Source organism: Mesoplodon bidens, assembly GCF_964165515.1.
Source record: "Mesoplodon bidens genome assembly, chromosome: 11".
Classification (NCBI taxonomy): domain Eukaryota; kingdom Metazoa; phylum Chordata; class Mammalia; order Artiodactyla; family Ziphiidae; genus Mesoplodon; species Mesoplodon bidens.
This window is the reverse complement of record NC_138167.1, coordinates 88333035-88356226: the sequence shown is the minus strand read 5'-3', so window position 1 is coordinate 88356226 and position 23192 is coordinate 88333035. Positions and strand designations below refer to the sequence as shown.

At 38.5% G+C, this 23192-nt stretch overlaps 1 protein-coding gene across 3 annotated transcripts in view; it reads right to left on the bottom strand.

Annotated features, from left to right (window-relative positions):
* The window catches only part of POC1B (POC1 centriolar protein B), a 109178-nt gene that overhangs the window by 46626 nt on the left and 39360 nt on the right, over positions 1 to 23192 (bottom strand). For all 3 annotated transcript variants that reach the window (XM_081248398.1, XM_081248396.1, XM_081248397.1), the window contains 5 exons: positions 13472 to 13579; positions 13226 to 13341; positions 11776 to 11909; positions 9388 to 9456; positions 8501 to 8653 (listed from right to left, as the gene is read on the bottom strand). In XM_081248398.1, the coding sequence (XP_081104524.1) occupies positions 8501 to 8653; positions 9388 to 9456; positions 11776 to 11909; positions 13226 to 13341; positions 13472 to 13579 (580 nt within the window). The remainder of the gene's footprint in view (positions 1 to 8500; positions 8654 to 9387; positions 9457 to 11775; positions 11910 to 13225; positions 13342 to 13471; positions 13580 to 23192) is intronic.

Below are 23192 nucleotides of genomic sequence, written 5' to 3'. Positions count from 1 at the left end.
GTTACACCTAAAGGAACTAGAGAAAGAAGAACAAACAAAACCCAAAGTTAGCAGAAGGAAAAAAATCATAAAGATCAGAGCAGAAATAAATGAAATAGAAATGAAGAAAACAATAGCAAATTTCAATAAAACTAAAAGCTGGTTCTTTGAGGAGATAAACAAAACTGATAAACCATTAGCCAGACTCATCAAGAAAAAGAGGGAGAGGACTCAAATCAATAAAATTAGAAATGAAAAAGGAGAAGTTATAACAGACACCACAGAAATACAAAGCATCCTAAGAGACTAACAGACTACTACAAGCAACTCTATGCCAATAAAAGGGACAACCTGGAAGAAATGAACAAATTCTTAGAAAGGTATAACTTTCCAAGACTGAACCAGGAAGAAATAGAAAATAGGAACAGAACAATCACAAGTAATGAAATTGAAACTGTGATTAAAAATCTTCCAACAAACACAAGTCCAGGACCAGATGGCTTCACAGGTGAATTCTATCAAACATTTAGAGAAGAGCTAACACCTATCCTTCTCAAACTCTTCCAACAAATTGCAGAGGAAGGAGCATTCCCTAATTCATTCTATGAGGCCACCATAACCCTGATACCAAAACCAGACAAAGATACTACAAAAAAAGAAAATTACAGACCAATATCACTGATGAATATAGATGCAAAAATCCTCAACAAAATACTAGCAAACAGAATCCAACAACACATTAAAAGGATCATACACCATGATCAAGTCGGATTTATCCCAGGGATGCAAGGATTCTTCAATATATGCAAATCAATCAACGTGATACACCATATTAACAAATTGAAGAATAAAAACCATATGATCGTCTCAATAGATGCAGAAAAAGTTTTTGACAAAATTCAACACCCATTTATGATAAAAACTCCTCAGAAAGTGGGCATAGAGGGAACCTACCTCAACACAGTAAAGGCCATATACGACAAACCCACAGCAAACATCATTCTCAATGGTGAAAAACTGAAAGTATTTCCTGTAAGATCAGGAACATGACAAGGATGTCCACTCTCGCCACTATTTTTTTTTTTTTTTTTGCGGTACGCGGGCCTCTCACTGTTGGGGCCTCTCCTGTTGCGGAGCACAGGCTCCGGATGCGCAGGCTCAGCGGCCATGGCTCACGGGCCCAGCCGCTCCGCGGCATATGGGATCCTCCCGGACCAGGGCACGAATCTGTATCCCCTGCATCAGCAGGCAGACTCTCAACCACTGCGCCACCAGGGAGGCCCCACTCTCACCACTATTATTCAACATAGTTTTCGAAGTCGTAGCCACGGCAATCAGAGAAGAAAAAGAAATAAAAGGAATACAAATTGGAAAAGAAGAAGTGAAACTGTCACTGTTTGCAGATGACATGATACTATACATAGAGAATCCTAAAGATCCCACCAGAAAACTACTAGAGCTAATCAATGACTTTGGTAAAGTTGCAGGATACAAAATTAATGCACAGAAATCTCTTGCATCCTTTACACTAATGATGAAAAATCTGAAAGAGAAATTAAGGAAACACTCCCATTTACCACTGGAACAAAAAGAATAAAATACCTAGGAATAAACCTACCTAGCAAGACAAAAGACCTGTATGCAGAAAACTATAAGACACTGATGAAAGAAATTAAAGATGATACCCACAGATGGAGAGATATACCATGTTCTTGGATTGGAAGAATCAATATTGTGAAAATGACTTCACTACCCAAAGCAATCTACAGATTGAATGCAATCCCTATCAAATTACCAATAGCATTTTTTAGGGAACTAGAACAAAAAATCTTAAAATTTGTATGGAGACACAAAAGACCCAAAATAGTGAAAGCAGTCTTGAGGGAAAAAAACGGAGCTGGAGGAATCAGACTATGCTACAAAGCTACAGTAATCAAGACGATATGGTACTGGCACAAAAACAGAAACAGAGATCAACGGAACAAGATAGAAAGCCCAGAGATAAACCCACACACCTATGGTCAACGAATCTACTACAAAGGAGGCAAGGATATACAATGGAGAAAAGACAGTCTCTTCAATAAATGGTGCTGGGAAAACTGGACAGCTACATGTAAAAGAATGAAATTGGAACACTCCCTAACACCTACACAAAAATAAACTCAAAATGGATTAGAGACCTAAATGTAAGACCGGACACTATAAAACTCTTAGAGGAAAATATAGGAAGAACACTCTTTAACATAAATCACAGCAAGATCTTTTGTGATCCACCTCCTAGAGTAATGGAAATAAAAACAAAAATAAACAAATGGGACCTAATGAAACTTCAAAGCTTTTGCACAGCAAAGGAAACCATAAACAAGATGAAAAGACAACCCTCAGAATGGGAGAAAATATTTGCAAACAAAGCAACAAAGGATTAATCTCCAAAATATACAAACAGCTCATGCAGCTCGATATTAAAAAAACAACCCAATCCAAAAATGGGCAGAAGACCTAAGTAGTCAGTTCTCCAAAGAAGACATACAGATGGCCAAGAAACACATGAAAAGCTGCTCAACATCACTAATTAGAGAAATGCAAATCAAAACTACAATGAGGTTATCACCTCACACCAGTTAGAATGGGCATCATCAGAAAATCTACAAACAACAAAGGCTGGAGAGGGTGTGGAGAAAAGGGAACCCTCTTGCACTGTTGGTGGGAATGTAAACTGATACAGCCACTATGGAGAACAGTATGGAGGTTCCTTAAAAAACTAAAAATAGAATTACCATATGATCCAGCAATCCCACTACTGGGCATATACCGAGAGAAAACCATAATTAAAAAAGACATATGCGGGCTTCCCTGGTGGCGCAGTGGTTGGGGGTCCGCCTGCTGATGCAGGGGACACGGGTTCGTGCCCTGGTCCGGGAGGATCCTACATGCCGCAGAGCAGCTGGGCCTGTGGGCCATGGCCGCTGAGCCTGCGCATCCTGAGCCTGTGCCCCGTGGCGGGAGAGGCCACAGCGGTGAGAGGCCCACGTACCGCAAAAAACAAAAAAGAAAACAAAACAAAGAAAAGACACATGCACCCCAATATTCATTGCAGCACTATTTACAGTAGCCAGGTCATGGAAGCAACGTAAATGCCCATCGACAGATGAATGGATAAAGAAGATGTGGTACATATATACAGTGGAATATTACTCAGCCATAAAAAGGAACGAAATTGGGTCATTTGTTGAGACATGGATGGATCTAGAGACTGTCATACAGAGTGAAGTAAGTCAGAAAGAGAAAAACAAATATCGTATACTAACGCATGTATGTGGAACCTAGAAAAATGGTACAGATGAACCAGTTTGCAGGGCAGAAACTGAGACACAGACGTAGAGAACAAACAAACGCATGGAAACCAAGGGGCGAAAGCTGTGTGTGTGTGGGGGGGGTGGTGGTGTGATGAATTGGGAGATTGGGATTGACATGTATACACTGATGTGTATAAAATGATGACTAATAAGAACCTGCTGGGCTTCCCTGGTGGCGCAGTGGTGAGAGTCCGCCTGCCGATGGAGGGGACACAGGTTTGTGCCCCGGTCCGGGAAGATCCCACATGCCGCGGAGCAGCTGGGCCCATGAGCCATGGCCGCTGAGCCTGCGCGTCCGGAGCCTGTGCTCCACAACGGGAGAGGCCACAACAGTGAGAGGCCCACATACTGCAAAAAAAAAAAAAAAAAGAAAAAAGAAAAAGAAAAAGAAAAAGAACCTGCTGTATAAAAAATAAATAAAATAAAATTTAAAAATTAAAAAAGATTTAATTCACATGTGCCTCAAGTTCTCATGGGATAAAAATGGTGCTCACTTTATAGAGTTTTAAGGAAGATTTAATGACAATTTGTGTAAGGCTATTAGAAAAATGTTGCATGTGTTAGATATAAGTATTATTACTGCTATTATTATTATGTAATCTCTGAAGAACAGTTTTTGAGGTCCAAAACAGTGTAGACATATAGTACAGCTAGAAGTAAAATACAAAACTGATAGAGGAGTGGTCACTTTTTTAATCATAAATTATAATGTTTCAACCTTAATAGAAGGTTGAGATAAAACCCAATCTCAGACTCCAAGACTCAAATTGATCACTTGTAGTTTTCAACTATGAATCGTGGCCGGACTACCATAAAATATCATTATATAAATATTTGGTTAAGTTAAAGGAAGTCTTCCTTCCTGATCAATGTACAGAATTTCCTATGCAATGTGTAGATTAAGGTAATCTCAAGTGGCCATTACAAAATTAGAAGCCATCAAAACAATTACTTTATTTTTATTTATTTTATTTATTTTATTTATTATTATTATTTTTTTGCGGTACACGGGCCTCTCACTGCTGTGGCCTCCCCTGCTGCGGAGCACAGGCCCCGGACGCGCAGGCCCAGCGGCCATGGCCCACGGGCCCAGCTGCTCTGCGGCATGTGGGATCCTCCCGGACTGGGGCACGAACCCGCGTCCCCCGCATCGGCAGGTGGACTCCCAACCACTGCTCCACCAGGGAAGCCCAAAACAATTATTTTATTAACAAATTCTTTTTAACAAACGAACCATTACCCCTTCCTACAATATTCAGCAACTCTCCTAAAATAGTTATTTTGATGCCTTTCTGTCACCAAGACCTACCACCATCCCTTAGAATGGCTCTATGTCTTCCCATTAAAATATGCAAAAGGGTAGGGAACTGCTTGGGAGAAAAGTGTCAGGCACACGCATTAAGTTAGTTCCTCCTTCAAGAAGGAAAGTTTGGTTTTGTCTGGGCGGCTGGACTATGCAGTCCAGCTCGTGACGGTCTGAAGAAGACAAAGTCAGCACAAATTAGTGATGTGCCATTGCGCAATGCAGGCAGGGTTAAGATACCTTGTTTTAAAAGTGGGCTTCTTTCCCACCAAAAAAAGAAAGAAGTTGGTCTTATGTTTTAATTAAGACAGAGTGCCCAGGCCAGGAGCGTTACAAAGGCTCCGCAGTTAGATGAGCAGAAAGGACAGGGGAGGGGTGTGACACAGCAAGGGAAAGGAATTCATGCTTCCTGCCTTCTTTCATGTGGCCTTCATCTCTCATTTATTGTAAAAGCAATCTGGCTATCACCCTCTCTATCTGTGTAGGAATTAGTAATTTATATCTGTAGTCAGCTGGTACCCAAGGTCTAAGACTCCACAGGATTCCCCACCTTCAAACAAGTGACAACTTTAAGGCTGGCAAATGGATGGCTTTTGCAAAAGGCCAAATAATTTCACCCAGAAGACTAAGATTATATGTGATTCAAATGAGCCTCACAGAAAACACAATAAAATACAAATCATAGGAAAGCTATGTTACTTCAAACTCAGAAATGAAACACTCGTGGTTACTGTAAAAAGAGAAAGCTGGGGAAATTAGATCATTTAGATGCCATTTATTTCACATCTTCTAATAATACATTTTTATTCCTTTAATCAGGAATTCTGACCTCAAAAAAAAAAAAGTTTACTAGTTTCCAAATATTTCCAAAGTAACATATGTAAGCTGACCTTGCCTAAAGCTTTGAAAAAAAAATCTAATCCATCAAATTTAGTATTTCAAAAATTTGCTAATCTTAAATGAGCACAGTACAAGTTCTGATTCATACTATTCTATTCTAAATGATATTTAAAAATGTATAGTCTTTTGACTCTATGAGGGATTCACAGACATTACTTTAAAGTCTTTAAAAAATAATTTGATATTTAATAACTATTTATTCATAATATTAAAGATGTTCTCTGTCCAGAAAACTTTACACCCTTGTTTTATTATAAGAGATTTTAAGGGGAAAAAAAATGAACAGTTGGTTGTTCATTTGTAGAATCCTATATCATAAAATCTCTGGCATTTCAGGTCACAAAATCTGAAGTTTGACAAATATTAAGTCATACTGTATACTTAATTTAAGCAGATAATAAATGTAACGTGCCCAGGTAGTAACTGATATTTAATAAATGTTCAATACTCTCTATTATGTACTGGCATCTAGTAAGAACCAAGCCTTTTGGTAAATATGAATAATAAAAATAGTAAGTAGGGTTGTAGAGAATATCTATGTGCACAATCTGTATACTCTCTCAGGACATTTCTCTCATCACTGTCCTGTATACAAGCCATATTTAGAGTGGTAAATCATGATTACTTGTTTATGCTTAGGAAGACAGAGCATTGGTTCCCCCAATCATCTTCTGTAACTAAGAAAAGGGAAAGAAATGGATCACGACTCTTTATGAATTGGTCTCTGATCCCCTAGGATTAGAAACCGACATTCACTTTCTCAGAAGTGCCATTTTCTAAAATGTTTGTGGTAGATAAATGATAGATACTACAGTTGCTACTATAAGTTTATTTCAGTCCCCATTCAGTGAGTATGTATGAGTGCGTACAGATAATTTAAACTGTACACAGAGGCTGACTTTCTTAAGGCAACAAACGTAATTCAGTCACAGCGTTCAAGATTCTGTATAGTGTAACTGAGGTGTAACTCCAAGATGAAAAGCCAGTTTTTAATAGATTTTTTAAGGGTATATGTGAAAAATATGGGTTGAGGGTGGCTCTGCATGGCCTGGGTCATCTTGACCTAGCCATAGAAAGCAACCCAGCTGGTTTTACTGCTTTCTGGCTGCACTGTCAGAGAAGAGCTACTCAGAGAACTTGTTGACACTTTAAAGAAAGTCTAGCACTCTTAAGTGAGCTGGGGCTGAGAGTACATCACAGAGAAAACGGCTTGAGTCCCCGGCGCTGAGGCAGTGTGATGCCATGGATGTATCACTGACTTAGGAGTAAGGAGACCTGGGCTCAGCCTGCAGCTGTCACCGACCACACTGGACAGGTCGGTGGCTAAGCGGATGAGAGGGCAGCAGCAATGGTGCTGATCAGGCCCAGCTAAGCTACAGAAATACTAGAACAAAAAACACCAGGAGTCAATAAAACCGGCTTAGGTAAAACAAGAGAAGAAAACTCAAGTTAAAATATCTTTCACATATATTTGATGTGAATGCATGGGATCACAGGGGATCAACAAATGCATCCATAATTGCAGAAACTGGAACAAAAACGTGGTGAACCACAAATTACATTACATTCTTTCTTTCAAAGAAATGAAAGAGGGGGAAATGATAATACAATAAGTGGCATGAAGATGTAGTAAAGCACAATGGTAAACACTTTATTTGGAAGGTCTGGAAAGATGGTCGGAAGTTGGAGAGGACACAAATTAGAGCAAAGAACTGAAAATAAACGCTACCATTGAAAAACAAGGAAAGAAATCCCCAAAATGTGGCTAGATTAAACAAAATCTAAAAAACAGTCTAAAAGAATTAAAAGTTTTAAAAACTTAAATTTATGTGTGCGTGCACATGCACACACACATACACAAAACCTGAGACTAAAAGAAATACGTGAGGTAAGAGAAAAGGCTAAGACCAAGGAAACCAAAATTAAAGAACTGACATGGGGTAAGGGACCCAGAGACCACAGAAGGGGGTCTGGAACCACAGCATGAAAAACAAGCAGGAGGTGGCTGTGAACTGCCACTCAGGAATAATATCTTAAGAATTTTAAAACATCTACTTGAAAAGCAAAGAGACTCTGCCAGTGATTGGAAAAAAAATTCAGATGAACAGATAATAGTGATTCCTGATATCTGCTCTTTCTGAGAGAAAAAAGAACTTAAGAAGAATCATGCAATGGGAATTCCCCGGCAGTGGTTAGGATTCGGCGCTTTCACTGCTGTGGACCCGGGTTCAATCCCTGGTTGGGGAACGAAGATCCCACAAGCCAGCAAAAGGAAGAAAAAAAAAGAATCATGCAAAATGGAAAGAAATAGACTAATACCAGCAAAGTACCCCGCAAAGACAGAACTTTTTTCTTTGAAGACAGTAGAAGAACATTTCAATCTATAGGACCTAAGGGAACTTGCCAACAAAAAAGTACAGCTAAACAGATTATATACTTGAAAATATATGTTGGCAAACAGTAAACTGGTCGTAACTATTAGGTTTAATGCTTAAGTCTCTTTTTTTACTGTTCATAAGACCTTTTATTTTATTTTTTTGTTGTAAAAGGGCTTCAAGATACTAATTTCAGTAACTGCTCTAAAAATTCTTGCCCTTCAGCCCTGTTCTCATGACAGCCATCACATGAGCTCCCTAAACATGTCTAGAATACGAAGCCAGCTCAGACTTTACAGTCATCAGAGGTCTTAGATTTGATTGCTCATTTCCATTATTATTAACACAATTTTTAAGTTTTATTTCTAAATCTTCAAGAAGCAAATATGAGAGGCTTTAGTACTATTACACACTGCCTTATTTATAGTTTTATTTTATTAGTGAAAATAATTGTTTCTTGAAGTGCTGCTGTTTTAAAGCAGGACTAGGTTTCATCTAATTAAGTATAATTTCAAGCATCTAGTTGACCAATAGCCCCAAAGTGTACACTTAACAAATGGTAGGACAAATATGCACAAAGTACTCACTTCAACAGTTTCAATTTTTCCCTCCTGGGGATGTGGTGTCCTTGGGTAGATATCGAGAAGATGTGGTGGTGAATCAAAGTGTAATCTTTTGAGGTTTCTTTTAATAACATCTTTACAATTCAGTTCATCAAAGTTAGTCCTCCATAATAAGACCTATAAAAATTAATCAGGTTGGCAGTTATTGACTTGCATGTACAAGCAGTCGAAGTAAAATTTTTTTTAAATGAATATATAGAATGGTCTCTCAAAATAGGAAGGCTAGATATATATTCTGACAATGTTACATCTCAACACTTTTTTTTTTTAAAGGGTGATAAGGAGAGATTTAGCATTTCAAATTGCCTTTATGTCCAGTTTAAAATTCATATTAAGAAAATAACTTATTACCTTAAAATCCTCTTTTATTTCTCCCAAAGCCCCAAATCATGTTTTTGGCTTTACTGTCCACCTTATTCAATAAATCTGGCTCTGAATGACTTTTGGTCATTTCAAATAAATGCAGATTTGCTATACAAACAATTTAATTTTACTATCCTCAAGGAGCTTAATCAACATTTGAAAAACAAGGCATACAGACCATAGATGAGGCAATAATTCAAGTGAAAGGGCCACACCAATATTAGGTATTCAGTAAGTGTCAGTTTTATGTATTATAATTAAGTGTAAAGATGAGCAAAAGAAAATAACTACTATTTGAGTTCCAAAAACTATCAGAACTGGCAGTATTTCAGCTACGAGATAGCAGACTTCCTGGCACTAAATTAAAATATAAACTCATTGATAATCATCCTAACATCTACAAACTAGCTGGTTGTAAAAATCTTAGCTGAGGTCTCAGATTCCATTCCCCTAACCAAATCAAAGAGGGAGCCGAGAGATTTACAAACCTGTGCATCGGCACCTCCTGATGTAAACAGCTCTCCACCTTTTGAAAATGTAACAGTGAAGACAGGTCCCTAAGAAATAAAGGGAGATAAAAGAAAAACTTGCTTGGTAATGTGTTCTCATGGCCAAGAGGGCCGTGAGTATTAATTTTTCATCCTAACTTGTGCAGACTATTTATGCAATGTCTTGAGAACATATCCAGCTGTTAGCAACTTATGCAGGCAAAGAGAATCAAAGAATCAACCCAATTACATTAAAACATCTATAAATGACACTAAGTGAAAAAAGAGATACTAATAAAAATGAGAAAATACACTTTTCGCCCCTTTAAAGAAAAGCTTGGGCATAGGTAAGTTAGGAAGAATTTCTGTTAAGGTTTTCTGGCTTTGGATTCTTTATTCAACAAATCACTAGCAGAAACTGAATGATAATTCTGTAGGTGATGGGAATGAGGCTGTACGAACAAAGCTCATTTCCTGACCACAGCAGGCTTTGCCGAGTTCTCCCTTCATGTGGGCAACATTGAGCCACTCAAAGTTTTAAGAGCAGGACATGGATAGAAGAGCTGTGATTGACGAAAATTGGTATCACGATTGTGAGAATGATGCGTTGGAGTCAGAACAAACGGTTGCAGGGCAGTTAGGAAGTTACTGCAATGATCTGGGTGAGAGGTAACAGGAACAGGAAATGGAGCCATGGCTGTGGAGCTGGACAAGACTATACCCGGCACAGTCACAACATGACCTCTAGGTCAATGTTCAGTCAAGATAAGAGTAAATATTCCTTATTTCAAAAATAGTCGTATACTGTTTGTTTTTAATATGTCCTTAATCTATAAAAGAAAATCTTGGGGGGAAAACATCTTATATTTTTCAAGTAGACCATCCCACAGACTCAGGTTATTATAGCCTCATAAACACCTTCACCTCCAGACTGAAAAATACCATCTTCGTGTGTAGTGCTTTTCTCCTAAATTATTTTATTTCTCTTTTTTCTATTACTCAGTCCTTCTTCCATGGATATTTTAATCCTTGGCCACTTTTATTTGTTGTTCATCCAGCCTAAATCCATGGGTACACATACATCTGAGCTGGTTAGTGTCTTTTCTGCTTCACTCTAACACAGCTGCAGAACAAATGATAAAGCAAGCAGGAAGTCCGGCAGGATACATGAAGGCAGAAAAAAAAAACTCCCTTAGACCACAAAACCCATTCTATTTCTGGATATAAATAACTTATACTTGGTTAGAAGGAAGTACCTAGTACATCTTATTTAAAAAAAAAAGAGGATGCATTCTAAAAAATTTAGAGAAGTTTGAATATTTACCCAGAAAGGAAAGATAGTTTCTACACTTAAAACGTTTTTCTTTGGTACATTATATACTAGTGTATATGTGTGTTTGTGTGTGTGTGTGTGTGTGTGTGATTGAATAGGCTCAATAAATAGCACCCCACTTCCCCACTGGGTTCCTAAAACAATTGAAAAATAAGACAAAAGAAATATTATTTTTCTTACTGATGAAGGCTTATAAAGAGAAAATGTGGCTTTATCTGTGGGCAACTGGGCTTTCTAGAACTGAATCCCAGAATGAGTCAGATTTGAGTACCCAGTCACAGGCAAGGCTGGACAAGGGCAGGCCTCCCCACAAGAAATATCAGAGGAAAACCATATGGACAGGCACAGGCTCCCAAGAGTAGAGGGCATTGGGCTCGACTTGTCAAATTTCTCCTTCTAAACTTGCCAATCAGATTAGTGAAAGGAGAGAGTGAGGGGGTGTGGAGGCTAAGAGGGTCAAAGCTAGTGGGACAGCCTCCACATGAGGGGAAAGATCAGAAGTAAGAAAAACAGGTATCCATCACCATTTAACCAGTCAAACCTATATAATATACTGAGGAAGACAGCAGTAGAGGATTAAGTTAATGTCCACTGAAAGATACACATTGATTTTGACATGACTTACAATAAATAATATTTATTTAAAGATAAAAAATATTTATTTAAAAATAAAAAACATAGCCTTGGAAGCAAAAAAAAAAACAACATTGTGATAGCAGCAGTGTGTGCTACACTTGGAAAAATAATAAAGCCATATAATAAAATGGATCAAAACTTTTAAAGAGATATTATTTTTTTTTTTTTTTTTTTTTTATTTTTTTTGCGGTATGCAGGCCTCTCACTGTTGTGGCCTCCCCCATTGCGGAGCACAGGCTCCGGATGCGCAGGCTCAGCGGCCATGGCTCACGGGCCCAGCCACTCCGCGGCATGTGGGATCTTCCCGGACCGGGGCACGAACCTGTGTCCCCTGCATTGGCAGGCGGACTCTCAACCACTGCGCCACCAGGGAAGCCCAAGAGATATTATTGAAGAAGCAAAAATCTTAGTGTTCATACCGTATGTCCTTGAAGTGTATATATGAGCCTTCCTTCTAAGAGGTCCAGAATCTTAAGCATACCATCTGAAGAAGCAGTGATGAGATAGTTACCCGAAGGATGGAATGACACACAATTAACTCCACCGCTGTGAACTGATTTGTAGAAAATTAAAGCAAAAAGTTCAGAGAATAATTCTTAATTCTAGAGATGCCCCTTTACCCTATTAGCAATACTAGGCTGAAAGCAAGAATCAGTTAGGGGCAATGTCTCCACAGCAACCAAAATTCCACATAGCTCACGAGACAGAATAGCTTTACAAATGAGAGTGTGTCATGGAAGAATGATCTTAATAAACAAACACATAACTATAAAATCTTCAGATATATTACCAATATAAGCAACCATTGATCACCACCAGCTCACATAAGGTATACATCTTAGCCTTAAACTAAATTTAATAACCAGATAGCTGCTTGGGACAAGGAGTGAAGAGTATGGAGATATATTTGGAAAGGGCAGTCTTGCCAGCTTGAGAATTCATTTCTGGACAACCTCCTTCCAATAGGAGGCAGTATAACACAGCGATCAAAAGTTTGTTCATCACTGTATTTTATAAAAATGTACTTTATAAACAGAAAGTCCCATGTCAGTTCTATTCCTATTTTAGCAAGTAACTTAGCCCCTTTAAGCCTCAGCTTCCTTATCTTTAAAGCGGATGTAATAGTAATACCTCTTAGGGCTGTTGTGAGGATTTAGCACAGTGTCTCCTACATTATAGTTATTAAGAAAGGGAAATGTGGATTTAATATAAATCTAATATACACTAAGAAATCAATTCATTTCTCTTTTAACTTCAATATATGGGCACAGTAGGATGTTGTTTTCTACCAGTTATAACACCTATCTGTGCTCAGGTATCTCCTTCTGAGTCAATTTCTATCCTGGATTCTTTCTTTTTTGCGGTACGCGAGCCTCTTACTGTTGTGGCCTCTCCCGTTGTGGAGCACAGGCTCTGGACACGCATGCTCAGCGGCCATGGCTCACGGGCCCAGCCGCTCCGTGGTATGTGGGATCTTCCTGGACCGGGGCACGAACCCACGTCCCCTGCATCGGCAGGCGGACTCTCAAGCACTGTGCCACCAGGGAAGCCTTATCCTGGATTCTTATACAAAGCAGATAACCAAAGTTTGAAAATCTTACAGTAACCTGTTTTCTTTTCTTTTCTTTTTTTTTTTTTACAGCCCTGGCATCATTTTTAGGGTCCCTCCGCCCCCTTCTGCACGCTGGCCTCTACTCCAGCTCCTTGAACCATGCTGCTGAGAGGGGCTAACTCTTCTCTAGTCAGTTCAAAGTCAGCCCATCTTTCTCATTAAGAGGGCCAAGCCACACTGAGAAGGATAGTCTGTCAGCATAAGAACTTCCTAGAGGAGCCCATTTTACAACTGAATTTTGTTATGGAAATTGTTACCTTGATAATGCTGGAGTAACTTGTTCACTCTTATATCCCAGATTTTCACGGTATGATCAGAACCTGCTGAAGCTATGCATGTACCATTAGGGTTAAAATCCACAAAATTTGCAAACCTAGGAGGAAAGAATAAGATGGTCTAATATTTTTATTTCTCTTTACTCTCATTTCTTTTTTTGAATTGTAATAATTAAATGTCTCCGTAGCAAACTAACCCATATAAATGCAAAAAGAGAATGGACTTACCCAACAAAATCTGAGATGTTATTAACACATTGCTTATTTGTGGTATCCCAGATTTTAATAGTTTTATCCTCACTACATGATACAATTAGTCTTCCATCAGGTGAAAACCTGGAAAGCATAAGAAAGATAATTTTTGTGGAAGGCTCCTGACAAACACCCCCACCCCCACCATGACATACACAACATACATGTACATACTAAATACCCTAGTGCCAGTGTTAGCACACCACGCAGCAAACTCCTATTCTGCTACCAACATCTTTTCCAACTAAAAATAAGAACAACGAATGACACTGATAGACCATTAAAAAGATGAAAATATACTATACAGACTAACCGAGAGTCTTTTAACCTTTTATTCTTTTATATTTAAATAATTTAGTTTCAAGGTAGTTTCTGTCTGAGGTCTGCACTGCTTCCAAGCCAAGTAGCTTGTTTTTTGTTTTTTGGGTTTTTTTGCAGTATGCAGGCCTCTCACTGTTGTGGCCTCTCCCTTTGTGGAGCACAGGCTCTGGACGCGCAGGCTCAGCAGCCATGGCTCATGGGCCCAGCTGCTCTGCAGCACGTGGGATCCTCCCAGACTGGGGCACGAACCCATGTCCCCTGCATCGGCAGGTGGACTCTCAACCACTGCGCCACCAGGGAAGCCCCAAGTACCTTGTTTTTTAAAAGTATTCTCTATTTCTTTCTACTGTCATTTTCTGGTGTTATCCATATGACCCAAGAGAGCATCTATTACTCATCCTACCAACTCTACAGTGAGGCTTTTTGTAAGAAAAGAACTGGTGTGTTGAGAATTAAAATTGAATGCTATCATCAACAAAAGAACCAACTCCCCAAACCTGTAACTCCCTGGATTTGGGGAGGCCAGAGAGCTCCAACAGACTGAAAATAGGACAACTCATTTTTACAAAACTGAAGTTCCTTCACGGACATACCTATTATCCATATGCCCCATTAAAAAACAAATGAGAAAATTCTCAGACATCTTGTCTACTGCTTTTATACTCTCTCTCCCTTTAAAATCCTTTCCAAGGTTCTTTTTCTCTCTTAAATGCCTTTTTAGAATGGAGATAGAAGAGCAGAAGGCTGAAAAGAAAATGAAAAATTTTAGACTATTAAGAAACTATGGAGCAGGAGCAAGAAGAACTACAGTCCTGCAGCCTGTGGAACAAAAACCACATTCACAGAAAGACAGACAAGATAAAAGGTAGAGGGCTATGTACCAGAGGAAGGAACAAGATAAAACCCCAGAAAAACAACTAAATGAAGTAGAGATAGGCAACCTTCCAGAAAAAGAATTCAGAATAATGATAGTGAAGATGATCCAGGACCTCGGAAAAAGAATGGAGGTAAAGATCGAGAAGATGCAAGAAATGTTTAACAAAGACCTAGAAGAATTAAAGAACAAACAAACAGAGATGAACAATACAATAGCTGAAATGAAAACTACACTAGAAGAAATCAATAGCAGAATAACTGAGGCAGAAGAATGGATACATGACCTGGAAGACAGAAAGGTGGAATTCACTGCTGCAGAACAGAATAAAGAAAAAAGAATGAAAAGAAATGAAGACAGCCTAAGAGACCTCTGGGACAACATTAAACACAACAACATTCCCATCATAGGGGTCCCAGAAGGAGAAGAGAGAGAGAAAGGACCCAAGAAAATATTTGAAGAGATTACAGTCGAAAACTTCCTTAACATGGGTAAGGAAATAGCCACCCAAGTCCAGGAACCACAGAGAGTCCCATACAGGATAAACCCAAGGAGAAACACATCGAGACACACAGTAATCAAACTGGCAAAAATTAAAGACAAAGAAAAATTACTGAAAGCAGCAAGGGAAAAATGACAAATACCATAGAAGGGAACTCCCATAAGGTTAACAGCTGATTTCTCAGCAGAAACTCTACGAGCCAGAAAGGAGTGGCATGATATACTTAAAGTGATGAAAGGAAAGAACCTACAACCAAGATTACTCTGCCCTGCAAGGATCTCATTCAGATTCGATGGAGAAATCAAAAGCTTTACACACAAGCAAAAGCTAAGAGAATTCAACACCACCAAACCAGCTCTACAACAAATGCTAAAGGAACTTCTCTAAGTGGGAAACACAAGAGAACAAAAGGACCTACAAAAGCAAACCCAAAACAATTAAGAAAATGGTCATAGCAACATACATATAGATAATTACCTTAAACGTGAATGGATTAAATGCTCCAACCAAAAGACACAGGCTTGCCGAATGGATAGAAAAACAAGACCCATCTATATGCTGTCTACAAGAGACCCACTTCAGACCTAGGGACACATATAGACTGAAAGTGAGGGGATGGAAAAAGATATTCCACGCAAATGGAAATCAAAAGAAAGCTGGAGTAGCAATACTCATATCGGATAAAATAGACTTTAAAACAAAGAATGTTACAAGAGACAAGGAAGGACACTACATAATGATCAAGGGATCAATCCAAGAAGAAGATATAACAATTATAAATATATATACACTCAACATAGGAGCACCTCAATACATAAGGCAACTGCTAACAGCTATAAAAGAGGAAATCGACAGTCACACAATAATTGTGGGGGACTTGAACATCTCACTTACACCAATGGACAGATCATCCAAAATGAAAAAAAATAAGGAAACAGAAGCTTTAAATGACACAATAGCAGATAGATTTAATTGATATTTATAGGACATTCCATCCAAAAACAGCAGATTACACTTTCTTCTCAAGTGCGCACAGAACATTCTCCAGGATAGATCACATCTTGGGTCACAAATCAAGCCTCAGTATATTTAAGAAAATTGAAATCATATCAAGCATCTTTTCTGACCACAACGCTCTGAGATCAGAAATCAATTACAGGGAAAAAAATGTAAAAAACACATACACATGGAGGCTAAACAATATGTTACTAAATAACCAAGAGATCACTGAAGAAATGAAAGAGGAAATCAAAAAACACCTAGAGACAAATGACAATGAAAACATGATGATCCAAAACCTATGGGATGCAGCAAAAGCACTTCTAAGAGGGAAGCAACTTTATAGCTATACAAGCCTACCTCAAGAAACAAGAAAAATCTCAAATAAATGATCTAATGTTACACCTAAAGGAACTAGAGAAAGAAGAACAAACAAAACCCAAAGTTAGCAGAAGGAAAGAAATCATAAAGATCAGAGCAGAAATAAATGAAATAGAAACAAATAAAACAATAGCAAAGATCAATAAAACTAAAAGCTGGTTCCTTGAGAAGATAAACAAAATTGATAAACCGTTAGCCAGACTCATCAAGAAAATGAGGGAGAGAACTCAAATCAATAAAATTAGAAATAAAAAAGGAGAAGTTACAACAGACACCACAGAAATACAAAGCACCCTAATAGACTACTACAAGCAACTCTATGCCAATAAAAGGGACAACCTGGAAGAAATGGACAAATTCTTAGAAAGGTATATCCTTCCAAGACTGAACCAGGAAGAAATAGAAAATAGGAACAGAACAATCACAAGTAATGAAATTGAAACTGTGATTAAAAATCTTCCAACAAACACAAGTCCAGGACCAGATGGCTTCACAGGTGAATTCTATCAAACATTTAGAGAAGAGCTAACACCCATCCTTCTCAAGCTCTTCCAAAAAAATGCGGAGGAAGGAACACTCACAAACTCATTCTTTGAGGCCACCATCACCTTGATACCAAAACCAGACAAAGATACTACAAAAAAAGGAAATTACAGACCAATATCACTGATGAATATAGATGCAAAAATCCTCAACAAAGTACTAGCAAACAGAATCCAACAACACATTAAAAGGATCATACACCACGATCAGGTGGGATTTATCCCAGGGATGCAAGGATTCTTCAATATATGCAAATCAGTCAACGTGATACACCATATTAACAAACTGAAGTATAAAAACCATGTGATCATCTCAATAGATGCAGAAAAAGGTTTTGACAAAATTCAACACCTATTTATGACAAAAATTCTCCAGAAAGTGGGCATAGAGGGAACCTACTTCAACATAATAAAGGCCATATATGACAAACCCACAGCAAGCATCATTCTCAATGGTAAAAAACTGAAAGCCTTTCCTCTAAGATCAGGAACATGACAAAGATGTTCACTCTCACCACTATTATTCAACATAGTTTTGGAGGTCCTAGCCACAGCAATCAAAGAAGAAAAAGAAATAAAAGGAATACAAATTGGAAAAGAAGAAGTAAAACTGTCACTGTTTGCAGATGACATGATACTATACATAGAGAATCCTAAAGATCCCACCAGAAAACTACTAGAGCTAATCAATGACTTTGGTAAAGTTGCAGGATACAAAATTAATGCACAGAAATCTCCTGCATTCCTATACACTAATGATGAAAAATCTGAAAGAGAAATTAAGGAAACACTCCCATTTACCACGGGAACAAAAAGAATAAAATACCTAGGAATAAACCTACCTAGGGAGACAAAAGACCTGTATGCAGAAAACTATAAGACACTGATGAAAGAAATTAAAGATGATACCCACAGATGGAGAGATATACCATGTTCTTGGATTGGAAGAATCAATATTGTGAAAATGACTCCACTACCCAAAGCAATTTACAGATTGAATGCAATCCCTATCAAATTACCAATAGCATTTTTTAGGGAACTAGAACAAAAAATCTTAAAATTTGTATGGAGACACAAAAGACCCCAAAGAGCGAAAGCAGTCTTGAGGGAAAAAAATGGAGCTGGAGGAATCAGACTCCCTGACTTCAGACTATGCTACAAAGCTACAGTAATCAAGACAATATGGTACTGGCACAAAAACAGAAACAGAGATCAATGGAACAAGATAGAAAGCCCAGAGATAATCCCATACACCTATGGTCAACGAATCTACTACAAAGGAGGCAAGGATATACAATGGAGAAAAGACAGTCTCTTCAGTAAGTGGTGCTGGGAAAACTGGACAGCTACATGTAAAAGAATGAAATTGGAACACTCCCTAACACCATACACAAAAATAAACTCAACATGGATTAGAGACCTAAATGTAAGACTGGACACTATTAAACTCTTAGAGGAAAACATAGGAGGAACACTCTGACATAAATCACAGCAAGATCTTTTGTGATCCACCTCCTTGAGTAATGGAAATAAAAACAAAAATAAACAAATGGGACCTAACGAAACTTCAAAGTTTTTGCACAGCAAAAGAAACCATAAACAAGATGAAAAGACAACCCTCAGAATGGGAGAAAATATTTGCAAACGAAGCAAGGGACAAAGGATTAACCTCCAAAATATATAAACAGCTCATGCAGCTCAATATTACAAAAACAAACAACCCAATCCAAAAATGGGCAGAAGACCTAAATAGACATTTCTCCAAAGAAGACATACAGATGGCCAAGAAACACATGAAAAGCTGCTCAACATCACTAATTATTAGAGAAATGCAAATCATAACTACAATGAGGTGTCACCTCACACCAGTTAGAATGGGCATCATCAGAAAATCTACAAACAGCAAATGCTGGAGAGGGTGTGGAGAAAAGGGAACCCTCTTGCACTGTTGGTGGGAATGTAAATTGATACAGCCACTATAGAGAACAGTATGGAGGTTCCTTAAAAAACTAAAAATAGAATTACCATATGATCCAGCAATCCCACTACTGGGCATATACCCAGAGAAAACCATAATTCAAAAAGACACATGCACCCCAATGTTCATCGCAGCACTCTTTACAGTAGCCAGGTCATGGAAGCAACCTAAATGCCCATCAACAGACGAATGGATAAAGAAGATGTGGTACATATACACAATGGAATATTACTCAGCCATAAAAAGGAATGAAATTGGGTCATTTGTAGAGATGTGGATGGATCTAGAGACTGTCATACAGAGTGAAATAAGTCAGAAAGAGAAACACGAATATCGTATATTAACGCATATATGTGGAACCTAGAAAAATGGTACAGATGAACCGGTTTGCAGGGCAGAAATTGCGACACAGACGTAGAGAACAAACATATGGATACCAAGGGGGGAAAGCAGCGGGCAGTGAAGGGGTGGTCATGACGGTGTGATGAATTGGGCGATTGAGATTGACATGTATACAGTGTTGTGTATAAAATTGATGACTAATAAGGACCTGCTGTATAAAAATAAATAAATAAAATTCAAAAATTAAAAAAAACAAAGAAACTATGAACAGTAATTTTGCTATTAATATTTTAGCAATAACAAAACCCAAAAAAATTTAGGTCATAGACCGATTATATTTCAATTTTATTTGTAGTTTCCCTCTCTGCCCAGATTACTATAAAAGTCATTAACTAAGGGTGTGGATTATAAGTGAAGGTTTTTCTTTTTGCTTTTTCACTGTCCCCTCCCCTACCCCTCCCATTCTTAAGGTTGGTTGACAAATAATCGTTCCTAACAGAAACTTTCAATCTGGAATTTATGAATTCACCATATTTTAAAAGCAACATAGATGCATAATTAAATTCTATGTGAAATTGTTTTTAAACATTCAAGAAAATAAACTTGCAAGGAAATATCTTCCACTGGGCAGTTCAGCTTGATTTTATCATAATATTTTATTAATTTTTTCCTTTAGGAAAATATGTGAGGAAGATTCAAATATGAAAGACAGTTTTACAGAAATGCTCCAAACAGATGTAACTTATTTTGTATAGATACTGGGGAAGAAAAACCTATTCAGTATCCCCATGAAAATAAACTTTGCATAGTAATTGTAAACAACTAATGTAAGAAATCAAATTGTGTTTATTAATAAGCTCTCTTTTAAAAAATTATTTAATGTGAGCATTCTAAATGATAAGAATATTTCTAGATGAGTTGATTCTGACATTTTAGGAAAGCAATGATGAAAAAAATGTAATAGAATGGAAGGATTAGGTTAAAAACAAAGTACAAATATACTCATTCTATGATATTATTGGCCAAATACCACCACCACCACCATCATCATCATTATCCTGTAAACATTTACTGAGCATCTGTGTCCTAGAATGGTTCTTAACACTTTACCTGTAGCAACTCATTTAATCCTCAGAATAACCTTACAAAACAATTGCTATTGCCGGCCTCAATTTACAGATGAATAAACCAAGGCACACAAAGGGTCAGTAACTGCCAGTCACACAGCCAGGAAGATGTGAACTAGGCAGTCTGGCTCCAGAGCCAGATCTCTCGGCCACTCTGTTTAAGTCTCTGACAGAAAGGAAAGTTTCTTTTACCGGCCAAAGTAGAGCACAGGAAGTTCTGTGTGGCTTGTGTAACCACAGAAAGTTCTAAAGTGGAGAAAAACCACAGGCAATACTCTTAGGAGGCTATATCACTGGGCTCTGCCTGATAGGCTAACCACTAGACAATCCTTTAATAAAAATCTGTGTGTCTGCTGCCATACCCGATCAGCGTCCTTGAGGAGTTTATGGGGAAGATAGTCATTCATTGGCTCATTCGAATATTTACTGAGCACCTGCCAGAACCAGGCACTGGTCACTGGCCTAGGTAATAGGAATACCACAGTGAAGGAGACTGCTAAGACCCCTACTCTCATGAGGCTTTCATACTAGGAAGGAGGGAGGGCACACAAATAATATAATTTTAGATAATGGTAAGAACAGAGTTGGTAACAAAAAGGTGCCAATTAGTTACCAGAAGAAACAGGATTTTAAAGAAACTTGTGAATTAAGGAAAAGAAGGTATCTTGACCAGCCAGAAATTCATCCTAAGCAGGAGTGGCCATAGCCTGGGAGAGATTTCCCCAGCACTAGAGAAATGAAGGGAATGTGAACCTCAGATAAGTGGGGAGTGGAGAAGCCAACTGGGATGAAAGAAGGCGGTGCCTGAGGGGGGGCATTTCTACCTCCCCCCTCTGCACGACCAAAGCGGGGCTCAGGGTTAGGGCCTCTCACTTGCTCTGGACACTGTGTATAATCCCCGCATAAACTCTCTGTCGGCTCTTTTCGCCTTTGGAGGGGTTGAAAGTGAGGACGGCGGTTTGTATCTTCTCCTCCCTTTTATTTTTAATTAGATACATCAGAAATAGGTTCGTGCCAATAAAACAGGCTTCTCTTTGCCCTGACTTTGATCAGGAAAGCATAGTCCTTTTTTTGTCAGGGCTCAAACAACATCTGATGGGGTTATTAATTTGAAGCATGTTAAGAGGATATAAAATTTCTATCAAGACATAAAAAAAATTTCTAACACTCTAATTCAGTACCACCTAACCACCTTTTAAAACTTCCAGCAAGTGTGTCAAGAAGATGGATGTCACATTAGTCAACAGTGACTAATGGATCAGCAGACGTGAACTGTCTGTAAGGCATCTGCAAAGTTAACTACTTCCTATTCAAGCCTTTAAAATGTACTGGTACCCTCTGGAGAAAATGAGGGAATTCTTGAACGTTTTTGTAGAAAAATTGGTTCACATGTCCTTGAGAGTAGCCCAAGTTATGTAACAGGAGTTCTTTAGCTTTGAATCTATGGAGTTCCTGAAACTACATATAAAATTATATGTCCATAAGCACAGTCACTGAGTTATTCGCTCACTAACGAGCCAAACATGTCCATGAACCCTGAGAAGTTTTAAAGTGCTTTCATAAGAAATCAAAATTTTCATTTGGCTATCTCTTATCATTAGACTAAATAGTCTATAAAAACACAATATATACGTGCATGTATCAAATCACCACATTGTACACCTTACGCTTATACACGGTTATATGTCAATTATATCTTAATAAAGCTGGTGGGGGAGGGACAAGGAGGGCACACAGCCCCCATCCCTGCCAGACACTCAGCTGCATGGAGGAAGGGCTCAGCCTTCTGAGATGAGAGCCTGTGACTCAACCGTCAGCCCTCCAAACAGGAGGAGGACACAGAAGACTAATTTGGGAGTTAGATACGCCACATTTAGGAACTAGATATCGTCCCTGAGGACCAACCTGGACTCCAGGGGCTGAAGGATATCTATTTAGCATCCAATGTCAGCCACACTCACCAGCTCCACCTCTGGTCGGGGGGGAAGGGGGGCAGGGTAAAAAAAAGAAAAGAAATTAAAAATAAGGGAGGATAGAAAGGGAATCGTGGGAGAGAAGGAAAGAATGAAGGAAATACAGAAAGAAAAATACTCTCAAAAAAAAAAAAAAACCCTACATTTCTGGCCCTCAGGGCTCTGAGACCAGGGTAGGCACTGTTCCATGTCCCTTAAGAAACAAATCATTAGTAAGTGGTACTCTGAAGCCAGCAGCTATTCAATAGGAGGGGAAAGCAGTAAAAAGCAGTGGAAATAAGACTACCCAGTCGGTACAGAGTCCTGAATTCTAAAGCCAATTTTGCAACTGCCCAGCTATGTAACCTTGTGAAACTCATAACCACCCTGGCCACCATTTTCTATTTGGATAATGAGAAATTCTGGATTGCATTCAGGCCTAAAACTTTCATAGACTCATTAAAAAACAAAAAAAATTGGCAGTCTCAGAGTTTGCTTTGATGGGATTTTGGGTTTACATAGTGAAGGTGAAATTCAAGGCAATAAGCAAAACGGTTATGCTTTTTAAGTGGTGGTCAGCATTACAGGAGAAACCGTCTGTTGATCGCAGTAACCGGATTCATCCCTGTAACTGCTGAGAGACAAAAAGCAGATGAAAGAGACATAAGAAGATTTAAGT